The following is a 15,919-nucleotide window of genomic DNA, read 5'->3' on the forward strand; positions in this document are numbered from 1 at the left end:
TGCAGAACTGCCATTTTGTTGGAATTTTGCATGTCTTTGAAGCGTAATTCAAAGGTCATTACACCCATTTTGTCCAAACTTGGCAAAAAGATCAAGCACTATGGCATACCGTACATGTCAATTTATTTCGTGACATGTTCCAATATGGCTGCCAGATTGTCATTTTTTTCCAATATCGCTGCCCGATGGTCATTTTTGGATTTTTTCATGTCTTTGAGGTTTAATCATATGCAAATATTCCTTAACCAATGTTGTTGAGACTTGGTACAAAGATAAAGTACTATGGCATACATATGCATGTCTACTAATTTTGTGCTATGATCCATATGGTCAATAGACAGCCATTTGATTTCAATTTTGGTGTGATTTTTTTATGTCTTTGAAACATAAACATAGGTCACTGTCCCTCGATGGACTGATTTTGTTCAAACATGATACGAAGATAAAATACTATGGCTGCATTCTTGTGCACATTAATTTGTTTCATTATATGATTCGAAATGGCTGATGGCTGATTACAACAACATACCCGATCCCATAGCATTTCGAAAATTCCACCAAACCATGTGTATAGTACGTGCCATCATGACACTAGAGGCAGTGAGGGCATCGTTATGTGTGATGTAATCAAAAGTTCCTTCAGTGGTCATTACCGGCAGAGATGGGTCAATTTTATTGAACGTTCCTCAGATTACTTTATTATGCAAGTCACAGGCCTGATGCACCCGTTGCATCAATGTCATTCCACAGCTACCTAGACCACAGCTACCTAGACACCAAAGATTATAACAAAATGGACAAGCGGGGACTGTGTCATCAACGATGACTTGTTTATTCTCACTGTCAAATGTTGACGATCGACTCAAAGGTCATATTCTTGATGATTGTCTCTCTTTTCCCTCTCTTTTATTCCTTTTTTTCTCTTTCTACATTATTGACAGTAGTAACCACATTTGTGCAGCAGCGCGTCGTTTGACACAACATCGCAATCTAGTTTGCCATAGAGAGAATTCCTCCTACTCTGTGCATTACGATTGAGTGAAAAGCAGCTGGACACCTCCCTTTCAAAACTGAATCCGTTTATCAAGCGTTTGACCATTACGAAAACGATGTGGACGAATCGTACCCAATGTCTGCACAGGAATGTGGCAACTGCCGCCAAAAGACGAGCAATCAGAGATTTTATGCAGCTAAGTGAACGATCCGTGGTGGTCGGACTACACAGAGAGGATGGCAGGGTTTGGGAGAGAAAGACACGGTCGGGTCAACAGCAAGTCCGCATAAAGAGTGGAATCAAAGTGTTGGTACAGCCATCCAATAGAAGAGAATGCTCAACGCAGGTAATGTACATAGAAATATTGGGTATCATACATATATGGGTTGGTCGTAGAATAAAGGGTGTAATTCTACGGCTTGATGCACCAGCAGGTTTTTTGTTTACGAAAGCTATCGCTCACCTGGTTCAACAAAATGAGGAATAAAAATATCAAGACAACAAAAAAGTTTCTGTAGCGAGAAACTTTCAGCATCATAACAAGGATGTGTACTCGTGGAAAATCCTTAAATTCTTGAACAATATTGGAAACATACCCATTATCTACATAATTATTTAAAATTGATCAAAGATTATTACATTAATCCCTTTCACGTGAGCCCTCCATACCGTGCTTGCCGTATACAGTTTTAAAAAAAATCGTGAAAAATCTGCCTTTTAAATGTTTACTGGCATTGATTCTGACAGAGCATATGAAAACTTCCTTAGTCCTGACATTCTTCGTCCTCAGACAGGGCCTAATGGATTGGGCTCCGTCTGGACATGTACGTACATTGCATCGTAATACACAAACTGATGTATTTACATGTATTATACATGTGCCTGGAAATTTGTTATACAACTTGTGTGTGTTTTCGTGGTTGTTTCCTGTCTGCAGGCTGTCCTTTGCTATCATCCTGAACTTAGTTCCAAGTACCGCAATATTGAAGAGTTAAGAAGACAGCACGAACAGTAAGTGAACCTTCGAAACTGGAGAAAATCACCCACGTGTGTATAATAGTCTCACAGACGAACTCTGTCACCAAAAACAAAAGCCTACACATCTGGTGATGTTTGATCACTAAAAGTACTAGTGTACATTGACAGTCAGCCTAGATTCTATTCGGAGGTACGGAGGCAAGGGGACGAATAGAATCTAGGCTAATTGATAGTAAGGGTAGATGATAAGCTACAGTTTACGCAATGATTGTATTTCCATGAAAGTATCATACAAAACTTACCAACTCGGCCTATCTTTACAGGGGACGTCGTGCGTATACAGCGCCATCATTTTCTGCCTGGAAGAAGGTTCTAGTGCTTGGAGCTGGCTATGTCTCACCCCCGTTGGTTGAGTTCCTCATGAGGGACAGAAACTTGTCCGTTACGATAGGTATGTGATCGACATCGGGCAAAGAAACTGCCAAGTATCAGAGTCAATCACTAAGAGAGTCATACAATAGAATGGAAACAAAAACATTGCATTTCTTCCTTATTTTTTAAAGTATATGTTTTTTTATCCTTCATTGAACTTTTGACATCGCCCCATAGTCTGGGTCCATTCTGCCAATTTGAACAAACATCAATGCCTATGAGTTTGAATTTCAAGTTTATTGATCCATGTCATCAATGATTTCCTCCGTCTAACTATTTCAGCTTCTGCAACACTGTCAAAAGCTGAGAAATTGGCTAATAAATATAAGAATTCTACAGCTTGTGACGTTGATGTACAGAAACACAGAGATTCCCTACACAAACTGGTCAAAGATCATGACCTGGTTGTCAGGTATGAACTCGACGAAAATTCAAGTGGTACACAAGCGTTGTTTATGATAGAAAAAATGGGCATGGTCTGCTTGAACTTTGATCTGAAAGGACATCTTATTCAGTGATGACCAAAAGATACTTTATCTGTGAACCTCTGTCATATATTTTCGTACATGTGATCTTTCATAGCACAAGTTTATATTAAAACCTGTATGAGTGGCAATCACTTAATTAATAGAACGTTGACTGGCGTTTTTTTTTCGGAATCACTACATCTGAATTGTTTTTATGAGCAAAATGGCAAAGCATTTTTCAGTGACCCTGTGGTGCTTTTGTTTAAGGTGATAAACTGGAAAAAATATCCCAAACTCCACAGTTGTTTTACATATGTTCCCTTTGATGTTGGCCGAAACAAATATTACTAGTGGGAGGATGTAGCATATGTTACGTTTGTAGTCAAACCATGTGAAGTTTGTTCTCCCGCCTTTTAGTAAAATCGTCGTCTGGAAAGTACAATCTTACAGGTTTAGCAGTGCTTGAATTGTACCAATAATCTGAAAAGAGGCGAGGATTTTATAAACCAAACACATGAATTTCACATTTTATGAAGACACAATGTATTTCACTTTTCAGTCTATTGCCGTACTCGTTACATCCAGCGGTCTTGGAACTGTGTATTAAAGAGAAGACCAACATGGTCACTGCCAGCTACGTCACACCAGCCATGGCGGAACTTCACCAGAGGTATGACATCACCATTGCCAAATCTGCTGTCGTGCTTACGACAAACACCATATGTATATTTCTAATGAGTATACGTTAACAAACGGCCTCAGTGTTGTTGATATCGATCAACATTTCTCCGCCAGAATTCGTTTGCTCAGAAAGTTTGAAGTCCATGAATGTACTAACACAGCTGTAAAATCATCTTGAGCGAGAGGAGGCTTAACTGAAAATGCAAATACTTGTATATCATAAGTGCAGATCAGTGGCCTGCGACAAATATGTCAATTGATAGAGACTGTATCATTGACATCTCTACTCTTAATTAGTTATTTTTTTCCTGTAACGAATCATTAGGGACATTTTCCGTAATCTGACAGAGCTGTCATGACCCTTTTAGCCTTTTACCTTGACAGTGCTGCAGACGCTGGTATCACCGTTGTCAACGAGGTTGGATTTCACCCAGGTATTAACCATATGCTGGCCATGAAATGTTTCCATGAGATTGCCGCTCAAGGATATACAGTAAGTGACACGCGCAGTCACGTATATGCACATGCGCACACTCATTATATACGGGCAAAACTTGGTTGAGAGAGTTGCAATAAATGCATCCTACATAGTAAGACTGCCCTTCTTTAACATCACTCTACTTACCGGTTTAAGGTAATGTACGCCTCAAAATAGAAATTTTTTTAAATATTTCCCCAACCATCTCTCAAGGAATTCGACTCAATATTCTTTCATATCACGATTTAAAATCAGACGTCACCATGCAAATTTAATGATAATAGAAACAAATTACCAAAAATTGAAAACCATTTGCAAATCAAGATGGCCGCCGTAGCCTATGTTTGCTATATTGGAAAAATATTCGATTTTCACAAAAAATACCAAAACAAAAAATAAATCAAGGTTTCCTAATGACCTCACAAAATTAACACACTAGCTAATCCTTGTGAACATTTGAGTTCCCAAAAACAAGCCCCGGATGACGTTTTACACAACAAACTCCAGCCTATCCTATCCTATCGAACAAAAATATTGTCTACCTTTATTCTGAATGTTTGTTAAAGTTAATTCCGATTTTGTGTCACAAATATGTGTAGGTCAAATCCTTTGTCTCTTACGCTGGAGGAAACCCAGGGCCCGAATACTCAAATAATCCACTCAGATACAAGTTCAGGTACGTTAACCAATTCCCCCTTACTGATATCAAACCCTGTCTAACGTTATACAGTAAAACCTGTCTAAACCGAACCCTTCAGGAACTGAGAACATTGTTTGGTATGGAGAGGTGTTTGGTTAATAAAGGTCCTTTTAATATAGAGTTCTATTGCAATGGGACTGGGAAAATGGTTCAGTTTAGACAGGTTTCCTGATTAGAAAGGGTTCGGTTTAGACAGGTTTCACTGTACATCATAAAATTGACATAAGCAGGCAAGACCACATGTGATACATTTTCAGTGTGATGTCACTGTTGCAAGTGAAATTATTACAAAGGTTTTTATCATAAATGAGAACAATTAGCAATACAGAATGACTTCAATGACTTTGAAAAATAATAAGATATAGAATAAATACTTTATTACCCTCACTGTATGTGTTCTGTTGAGCAGGAAATTATAAAAATAATGTTTGACAAATTCGCTAACTTCTTCGTTTTCAGTGTTACATAAACGCAGAGCATGATGGATATGTAGCTGTGACTTTATTGAAGTATCATTTTTTATCATGAACTAGTATATTAAGTTGCTTTCCAAACGATGAAGTTTGTAGTTTGTTGTGTGAGTACAATAAACATGCAGCATACTCGACATTTTTGTATTTTTGACAGTTGGAGCCCCCGCTGGTCCTTTCTCAACACCTTACGTGGAGCCAAATACCTGGAAAATGGCCAGGTTGTCGACATTCCACCAGGGGGCTCTCTGATGGACAATGCAGAAGAAACGGATATCTTTCCAGGATTAACTATGGAAGGTTTTCCGAACAGAGATTCCACTATCTACAAGAAACAATACGGCATCATGTCGGCTAATACAATATTGAAGAAGACGTTACGACATAAGGTGTTGTTATATATATATATATATATATATATATATATATATATATATATATATATATATATATATATATATATATATATCTAACGACACGGTGCTGTAATATACATATACATCCATACATCCATCCATACATATATATAGTACATACATACATACACACACACACACACACACACACACACACACACACACACATACATACATACATACATACATACATACATACATACATACATCCATCCATCCATCCATCCATCCATCCATACATACATACATACATACATACATACATACAGACATGCATGCATGCATGCACGCACGCACGCACGCGCACGACACACACACACACACACACACACACACACACACACAACATACATACATACATACATACATACATACATACATACATACATACATACATACATACATACATCCATCCATCCATCCATCCATCCATCCATACATACATACATACATACATACATACAGACATGCATGCATGCATGCACGCACGCACGCACGCGCACGCACACACACACACACACACACACATACATACATACATACATACATACATACATACATACATACATACATACATACATACATCCATCCATCCATCCATACATACATACATACATACATACAGACAGACATGCATGCATGCATGCACGCACGCACGCACGCGCACGCACACACACACACACACACACACACACACATACATACATACATACATACATACATACATACATACATACATACATACATACACACATACATACATACATACACACACACACACACACACACACACACACACACACACACATACATACATACATACATACATACATACATACATACATACATACATACATACATACATACATACATACATACATACATACATACATACATACATACATACATACATACATACATACATACATACATACATACATTACAAACATCAAAATGCTCACAAACCTTAAAGCAACTTGCCCGTTTGGTCTCGTTGCCACCAGTGCATTTCGAGGTTCATTTGGAGTGATTGTCATGTCATCGGATAGAGAGACAGCAAACGTACTTTATAAACTGCATTTCTAGTCATTTCTTTGACAGCTTGCAGCCGTAAATTATGACTTTCAGTGGTGGTAAAAGTATAATTCTTCATGGACTGCATTTCCTACTGTTGTATTTTTGAATGTGCAGCTTGCAGAGCTTGGAAGCACGATTTGAAATAATTAATATAAATGTGAAAAAACAGCCCATATTATGTATCCCACAGTTGAATTTAAACCAAAATCGATAGTTTATACCAAAATTGATATAGTGAAATGGACAAATGAATGTAAATCGGCACCTATAGGTACCATTTGTACCTTCGCAATGGAGAATCGTCCGTCTCGTCAAAACAACATTTTCGCTCGGGTTTTTTTATCTTTCAATTACAGGGATACAGTAGGATGATGAAGGGTCTCCAGGCCTGTGGTCTGATCAGTGATAAAGAACACACGGCATTACAATCCACTACCGCTATGATTACATGGGTAAGACACCAGCCATGACAAAGAGTAGAAAGTACTTCACTGTGTCTCTGCATTGCTGAGTTTGAGTTTGAGTTTGTGTAGATTTATCGTTAGTCAGATTGCTAATCCTACATGTTACGTAGTGGCACTTTGGTGCACGTGTTTTGTCAAAACACCCAGAGGGCACCAATATTACCAACAGAGATTGTATGCATGTGTTTATGACATATGTATGCATTTAGTATTTTATGTAATATATTCAAAATGTATATCAGTTTGTCACAAATGTTTTATAGAGATTTTCTTGTTCACTCTGTACACATTATAGTCAATTAATAGTCATAGGATATTGATTAAATAGTTATAGTGTCGTGAATTAATAGTTATAGTATGGTGAATTAATAGTTACAATATGGTGAATTAATAGTTACAATATGGGGAATTAATAGTAATAGTATAGTGAATTAATAGTTGTGGTATGGTGAAGTATAGTTATCCGGGTGTCAATTAAGTCTGAAATAATTGATATTATTGCAGCATTCATCTTCATTTCTGAAATACTCAGTATATGATGGCCAGTCAAAAAGACCTTTACGGTATGTTGTGACTTGGTGAAGAAAGACTGCATTGCTTGGTTAGCGAACGTTGCTATCGTAGAGCATTCTATAAAACAAATGAGCGACAATATTTAAACATTAGTATTCGCGGTCTGACTGTCAATGAAATCATAAAAAAGTTTTCAAAGTCAGGATTTGGAGACACAGAAGAGAGTGTACATCTCTCATTCATCATGACGACCTGTGTATACCTCCAAGTGTAGACTTGCTCCGAATCTGTAGGCATACAACTGTCAAGACAGAATAAACTGAAGGAATCAACTTCAACAGACTGTCCCGTTAGCGTTAGGCATTTGCGTAGATCGTGGGGTGAACTCTTTCGCCCTCAGACTAGTCGCTTGACCATGGCTAGGAACTGTCGCCGAGAAAAGCCAAGCAATAGGACTAGGCTACTCCAAGTGTAAGACACTGAAGATGAGTTTTATAGTCATCAGATTGCTTTGTTTGTTTTTCACACAGAGAGACTTGATGTGTGTCCTGCTGGGTCAGGATACTGGTATATCGACAGACTCCCTGATGGATTTAGTCCTGAAAAGAGTTGACGGCAACGAGAAGATTTTGGATGGCATTGTGAGGTAGGCCACAGTCCCTTGCAATGCCGTGCAGTCAGTTAGCATGTGTGTGTCTGCACACGTGACGCTATTGCACCTTGCATTTTAAAATTTGAAGTGATATATACTAAATTTGCAGAGGCAACTGGTATTTTCCCAGAAGAGTGGGTTAAAGGTATGATTGTCCCTCTTTTCAAGAAAGGGACCTACGACTCTGTATGTAATTACCGAGGAATTACATTTCTTCCTGTTATTGGTAAGGTATTTTGCAATGTAATGTTTCAACGTTTTAATGATTTTGTTGAACTTTATTCTCCAATGTCTGAAGCTCAGGCTGGATTTAGGAAGAATCGTAGCACCATTGACAATATTTATATTTTAGACACTACAATATGGAAGTATCTTTCAAAACATAAATCTCGTGTCTATTGTGCATTCATAGACTTCGAGAAAGCATTCGATAGGGTAGACCGCGATTCCTTGTTTCATAAGTTACTGAAACGTAAAATGAAAAGTAAAATGCTAATAGTGTTAAAATCTATGTACACAACAGTGAAATCCTGTGTGCGAACACCGCATGGGATTACAGATTTTTTTCAATGTACCTATGGCGTTCAGCAAGGATCTGTATTGTCCCCTTTATTATTTAATCTTTTTATTGATGATCTTGGTGAAACCCTTAAAAGTGGCATCTTTAATGGTGTATATGTAGGAATTTTGAAGCTCTTGTATCTTTGCTTCGCTGATGATCTAACTATTGTAAGCAACTCCGTAATTGGACTTCAAAGACAGCTTGACAAATTATGTATTTATTGTAGAAGATGGAAACTTAAAGTCAATGTGTCTAAGACAAAAATTGTGGTTTTCAGGAATGGGGGAAGGCTGAAATCTTACGAAAGTTGGAAATTGAATGGGGTACAAATTCAGTCAGTACCGTATTTTGATTACCTCGGATTGACCCTGTCTTGTTCAGGAATCTGGACAAAGACACAAGAAATCCTGGCTAAACAAGGAAGAAAGGCTATGTATAGTGTCAAAAGATGTCTTAGTCAGTTTCAGAACATAGATATAGATATTGCTTTACGCATATTTGATTGTAAAATTTTACCCATACTCATGTACGGTTGTGAAATATGGGGGTTTCATGAAGGCAAAGACGTTGAAAAAATCCAGACTGAATTCTGTAAATACATACTTAAGGTCAGTCCAAGAGCAAGCAATATAGCTGTCCTGGGCGAACTTGGAAGACACCCTTTGAAAACACTTCGTCTCCCACGTATTGTTAAATACTGGTTAAAGTTAATTCACTGTCATAATGATAGATATATCAAACAATGCTATGATTACTCACGTGAAATGGCAGACAAAGGCTACCATTGTTGGGCCAAAAAGGTCAAGGACCTTTTATTTAGTTATGGTTTTGGCATTGCATGGGAGACGCATGCTGTGGGCAATGAATATCTTTTTATTTCCAATTTTAAACAAAGATGTCTTGATATTGGGCAACAGTTGTGGCATAGTGAATTGGCTAAATCCACAAAGATGGATTCATATCGTTTATTTAAAAATAATTTGTCAAGTGAAAAGTATTTGAGATGTATAAATATTGAGATATTTAGATTATATCTTTGTAAATTTAGAATTTCGAATCATAACCTACTAATTGAGAGTGGACGTTTTGAAGGTTTGCCAAGAGAAAACAGATTATGCCAGTTGTGTGATTTGCAACAAGTTAACGTTGAAACAGAATTTCATTTCTGTTTAATTAAGGAAGAGATTCCTCTCACCATTCTTTTATGATCAACCATCACTGACGAAATACTCTAGCCTTTTAAGCTCGGAAAATACTCATACCATATTAAACCTGGCAAAGTTTATTTATTATAGTTTCAAACTAAGAGGTAGCCTTTTAGAGAAAACTTGACTTTCTTCACGTTTATCTCTGTACAATTTCCATTGTAGTTCTTTCACATTAAGCCCCATTATACTTGTCTGTATATTTATTTTTCAACCTATTGTATGAAAGGCCGGTGGCCTAAGATACTGAATAAATTATCATATTAAATTTGCAGAGGCAACTCTTACCATAATGGCATGGTAACATAATTCATAATCATGAAGAGATCACCTGCGAATCAAATTGTGTTATAATTTTCTATTTATTTATTTATTTTACTATTTATTTATGATTCATTTATTTAATAACATTTTTGTAGAGCAGTCGAATTACTGTAAAGCAATTTTCAACGAGGCTTACAAAAAGAAAAAGAAAAAGAAAGTAAATCACAAAGGCACGTCGCTTTTCTTTCAAATTACGTTTGCATGTACTCTGGCTGGATAATTGTCTGATTTCAGAAAGGTAAAGAATTTTAAACTTTGGTGGCACGAATATGAAAACTACGTTTTTCTACATTTAAAACACATCTAGGTACATAACAATGCGGACGAGGTTGAAGTAGAGCGTGTATAGTGATCATGAACATCACCTTGTGGGATGAAAAAATGAAATAAATATTGTAGGTCAGAACCATTCATACATTTGAAACAATATAGCCATGAAATAAAAACTTCTCTGTCTAATTGACATAACATTAAACGTAAAAGATAAAGCGCCTGAAGGAAAATCAGTTTCTAGTTTAAAAGGTAATGTAACGGAACGTTCTTTATTGAAGAGTGTAAACTTTTATCAAGATTACAAGTCGTTGTAAAATATATAGCATACTCCAAACAATAATCTAAAGCACTCTGATTAAGACCATAATACCAGAGCATACGACATCGAAAGGAATATAGGAACGCAATCTACGAAGTAAACCAATGCGTTGACTTAGTTTTTATATAAATTATCTATATAAATTGGGTACAATGAATACTCTCAACGAGATTAATAGTGTTGTCAACTCCATCTCGACATGAATGTGGCCAGCGTAGTTGCTATTCTCCTCGTACATGTTTACCAGTTTTCTCAGGGTTTGAAAACTAATAATAGCAGCAGGGTAGAGATCAGTGGTTTTGGTTGGTGCAGCCAGGCAAATAACTGACTATATTCTTGATAAAGATTACCATTTTCCACGACTAGTTAACGAACACTGTCCTACAATGTATATTTCCTAGTGAGTTTGCACACAACCCCCATCCATGACGTAGCTCTCTGTGTGACGTTGGTTACATACATATTTTTTTTCAGGCTACGGCTGCTCTCAAATGAGGTTGTCTCGAAAAAGAAGACACCCGTCGATACGCTATGTCACTTTCTGGACCGACAACTGTCGTATGGTAAGACAGCTTGACTAAGATTTAATGCCACCCATCAAAAAGTTTGGCACCGTCGAGTTTACGTTTAGATGTGTCACAAGGGATATGAAAGATACCTTCTAAGTTTCGAGTGGTTCAAGCTAAGGTTCTGTAACTTTTAACCATTCTCATCAACATTCATCACAATCAGTTGTTAAAAAACATATGCTTTTGATCATGTCAAAACTTTCTGTTAGAGGTGCTTTATCGTATCTTGTTGCCGTTATATTGTATGGCATCATCAAGGGTCTGCTAGGCCGTCGTCCTGCGAAAGTCAGTCTATATTTATCTGTTCCAAGTCATTTATACTTGCGTATATATCTTAAAGACAGGAATAAGGTACGTGTATTGTAGCAGCGTAGATGTTACTCGCTCAAACAAACACTGAGCATTTAACGTTGTGGCAGCCATGGACAGACCTGGTGTATCAAGACAGTACCACAAACATACGCTGACATGAGAGTGTACAGTTAGTGACGGCTTGTCTTATTTTCCCCGAACTGTGTTATAGGTGCCGGTGAGAGGGACATGATTATTCTAAGACATAACGTGGGCATAGTGCGACCAAATGATGAGAGGTTTACACATAACATAGACATGGTAATCTACGGAGACCCAGACGGATTCTCCGCCATGGCAAAATGCACTGCATTGCCCTGTGCTATTGCTGCACGCATGGTATTGAATGGTAAGTGTACATTGAGGGGAAATGGGAAAGAGGTGGAGGGATGTTACTCTACTTTGGAACAAGCTCTCTGAAAGGGAACTTTCAAGCTTATCATGGTCACAAAAGGTAAGGACAGACAGCCATGTTCGGTAAAATGTATCAATTGAACTCCAAAGCATAAGACGTGATTTTGTGCAAAAAAGCAAGCTAGAAGACCTATACAGCATGTTTCACATCGTAATGCCTGTTCGACTGCCGTGCGGTTTCTTTATGCTCTAACCTTCAGGTGAAATCGGCCAAAAAGGAATGGTAAAACCATTCACCAAGGACATCTACCAGCCAATCTTACACACCCTAATTGAGGAAGGCATCACCAGCACAGAACATGTGGAGCCACAATAGAATGGCTGTCGAAATGTCAAAAGAGAGCGAGTTATCCCATGTAGTAGTACAAGCTTCAGCATAATGAACGACAATAGGACTCTCCACTATCACCAACAGTAGATCAACTGCTCCTTTACTATAGATACTAGATTTACTTCTCGTTGGATTTTAGAGAAGACCACCCTCCTTTCTAGAGTGAAAGATCCGTCGCTCTTGGGCGCTCGAGCGACGAATCTTTCAATCTATCTGCTTCCACGCGGACATCGTTTTGTTGGCAGATGCAGAGGAATGAACATGAAAAATAGATTACATTTTATGAATATGGATGAAAATTGAAAGGCAAGTCGCTGTATTAAAACATTTGTAGTCAACATAACGTCCAGTGGAAAACAGTAGAACTTGCATTCAAATGTGACATGCACAATACAATATATACTGAAACTATAACATTAAAAGTAATACGATTTATCCAAAACTTAGTTACCGCATATAATATATATATATATATATATATATATATATATATATATATATATATATATATATATATATATATATGTATGTGTGTGTGTGTGTGTGTCTGTGTGTCTGTGTGTCTGTGTGTGTCTGTGTGTGTCTGTGTGTGTCTGTGTGTGTCTGTGTCTGTCTGTGTCTGTGTGTGTATGTCTGTGTCTGCGTCTGTGTCTGTGTGTATTTCTAGCTACACGGCCCTTTAGAATGGTAAAGAAATAAATCAGAGAAAACATTTTCATGTTTTAAATACATTTTTATATTGCAAGCCATCCGTTGGCAGTGCCTGATAAATTTACTTCTCAAGTATGAAACAAATGAAGGGGAACTTGTGGAAGACAATTTTTAATAGAGCTCAACGGGTCATTCTGTAATGATCATAAAACATATGAAAGTTGTAATGTAGAAGGTACAAGCCGAAGGCAAGAGGGGAAGCAAAGGTTGGGGATGCGATCAGTGGATTACATTGTAATGAAACGTCATCAATGAGAGGCCTATTAGAGATCTGATTATTGCATAATCTGGGATTCCGTGCGCAGACATGGCCATTGCGCCCTCATTTGAGGTAAGAACAATGTGAACGAGACGATATTGTTACTCGTTTTCTAAGGACTTGAAACATCACGTATAAGGGCCAAACAAAAAGCAAATTTCGGGCAATTGTAACAAGAGTCATTTTGCTTGCAAAAATGTTTGGGTTTTTTTTGTACATCTTACAAAATTAAACACTGTATGGAAAAGTGAAAGCTGCTCTTAACTGCCCATCCCTCGCCAGATTTGAAAATTTTCTCTGACATCAAATAGTGTTCGCCTCTCCTCATCGACTTTCCCCTACCCTCTGCAATTATATGTCCCGATTGCTTTCTTTGCTAGATAAGCTTACCTACTCCCACCCCGATCCCAGTAGCAAAGCCTAGAAAACAACCAAATAGTACTTGTTGCTCGCTGTCTGAGATGAAAGCTGTTTGTGTTGTTAGACTTCAAGGCTTAATTTGTAGATTTCAAGTACAGGGATACACATGAAACAACACGCATGCTCTCGAAGAAAGATTTGCAGGAATCATATTTTGTAGCCCGGTTTTTCACTGTTCATAAAAATCTGGAACGTGAGGAGGGCATTAGGGATCCCGGGCGCCGTCATTTTACAGCCAGGGGGGTCGGAGGAATGTGAGGGGTCACTAAAAACATTGAACCATTGCAGACAGCAATGTTTCGAAATTTTCGCGCTCTCCTACCGTGGGGTGTTCTAACAGTTTTACTATAGTAAAAACAAATTGAAAACACCTCTCAGATTGCACCAGATTGCACCACTTCACACGTCAATTTCTCAATTTTTCACAGGATCTAGGACAAAATTGGACTGTTTTGAATTCTTCCTTTATAATCACAGAAACGTATTTTGATCGACTTCAGTTCAATAACCGTTTTGACACTTAACCATACCGTATTCCGGCTTTTAACGGCTGGCGAAGTTGAAACAAAATAATGAATGGATTAAAAAATACTGACCCCGACTGATGGTTCTCGTTTACAGAAATGTAAGATTTTGCAAATGACACAAGAAGGTCACAGTTTTTCCATTCCTGCATATTCTTTGTCTTCAATCTCAGGCAAACTGAGACCGTTTTTTTTACAAAATGTATTGTTTCGTTGTTGAATATTGTTACTCAAACACTGGTCATGCAGAAATTATAATAAAAATGTCAGTGTTCAATGTCATTTTCAAACAATTTTACCAAGTGCAAAATAAACTGCAATGAAACACCTCTCAGATTGCGCCATCACACACACACACACACACCAATTTCTCAAATGTTCGATGTAAGATAGGAGACACTCCCCTCTGACACTTTCGGCCTCTCGCGTGTTCTCCCCTAGTACTTTCAAAATCTGCCCAGTCAGATATCTTAGTGAAAACCCTGACATAGTACCCATCCAAATTAAACAATACTATATTATAGGATACTGGTTATAGCGTGAGCTTTTAGCCTATAGGCCCCCTATCTATATTTTGTTGTGCTTTTTATCTCATTTCATTGGTTTCACGTTTTTAAACTCTCATGAGATAACCGATAATAATCTAGCAGGGTACACTAGGGTTTGAAAGGTCTTTACTATGGCAGTATATTTTTAAATTTTACAATTAACTGTATTAATATTTAACTTTTCTACATAGGAGGGGGGTCATTCAAAATTTCTGTTTTAGAGACGGGGTCACTCAAATTCGTCATGGTTGACAGGGTAGGGGCACTCGAAATTTGGGAGTTCCTATGAAATTCCTCCGACCCCTTCCCCCAGGCCGTGAATAATGACAACTCCCCTTGGTAAAGAACATATGCTCCATCCGGGGTTTCAACCCTTTCCATTTTCACTTCCTTGTGAATTGATCCGGAAGGTAAGGGAGCTTTCAGTAATTACAGGGGGGTGGGGCCGGGGAATTTCGCGAACACCTGTACTGTTAAATGTGACCCCCCCCTATCCTCCTGTCTAAAATGTGACCCTCCCCCTTGTCCGACATTCTAAAACTTGGACCCCCCCCCCTCACCCAAACCACTGCGGTATTCTCACCGGGAATAACGAAAACAGTATCAGCTAATTTACATAACAATTGGTTCAATTGTTATGTTAGGGACAAATTACAGAGGGGAGGGCTGGTGTTTTTGGAGGGACAGTCGCAATTTATCACGCAAGAATTTTTGAAGAGATATGGTATTTCATACATTTTAGGGAGGGTCACCATATTTTTTGCAACTATAAGAAGGCAAGATGTAG

At 37.9% G+C, this 15,919-nt stretch overlaps 1 protein-coding gene across 1 annotated transcript; it reads left to right on the plus strand.

The window, feature by feature from the left end:
- The first annotated feature begins 1,109 nt into the window (after window positions 1-1,109).
- LOC139134387 (alpha-aminoadipic semialdehyde synthase, mitochondrial-like) lies at window positions 1,110-12,655 on the plus strand. Its single transcript, XM_070701249.1, has 13 exons — window positions 1,110-1,340; window positions 1,932-2,005; window positions 2,296-2,423; window positions 2,687-2,816; window positions 3,431-3,541; window positions 3,937-4,045; window positions 4,630-4,706; window positions 5,358-5,589; window positions 7,050-7,145; window positions 8,201-8,316; window positions 11,480-11,568; window positions 12,098-12,274; window positions 12,540-12,655. Exons 1-13 carry the CDS (start codon window positions 1,110-1,112, stop codon window positions 12,653-12,655), a joined length of 1,686 nt encoding a protein of 561 aa, XP_070557350.1.
- The last annotated feature ends 3,264 nt before the right edge of the window (window positions 12,656-15,919 follow it).

This window comes from Ptychodera flava, chromosome 6, assembly GCF_041260155.1.
Source record: "Ptychodera flava strain L36383 chromosome 6, AS_Pfla_20210202, whole genome shotgun sequence".
Classification (NCBI taxonomy): Eukaryota; Metazoa; Hemichordata; class Enteropneusta; family Ptychoderidae; genus Ptychodera; species Ptychodera flava.

Bases quoted from the DNA above. Each gene is read 5' to 3' on its own strand.
- LOC139134387 (XM_070701249.1), top strand. From the start codon at position 1,110: ATGTGGACGAATCGTACCCAATGTCTGCACAGGAATGTGGCAACTGCC. The intron at 2,817-3,430 runs GTATGAACTCGA...TTCACTTTTCAG, and splicing joins GATCATGACCTGGTTGTCAG to TCTATTGCCGTACTCGTTAC. The intron at 12,275-12,539 runs GTAAGTGTACAT...TCTAACCTTCAG, and splicing joins TGCACGCATGGTATTGAATG to GTGAAATCGGCCAAAAAGGA.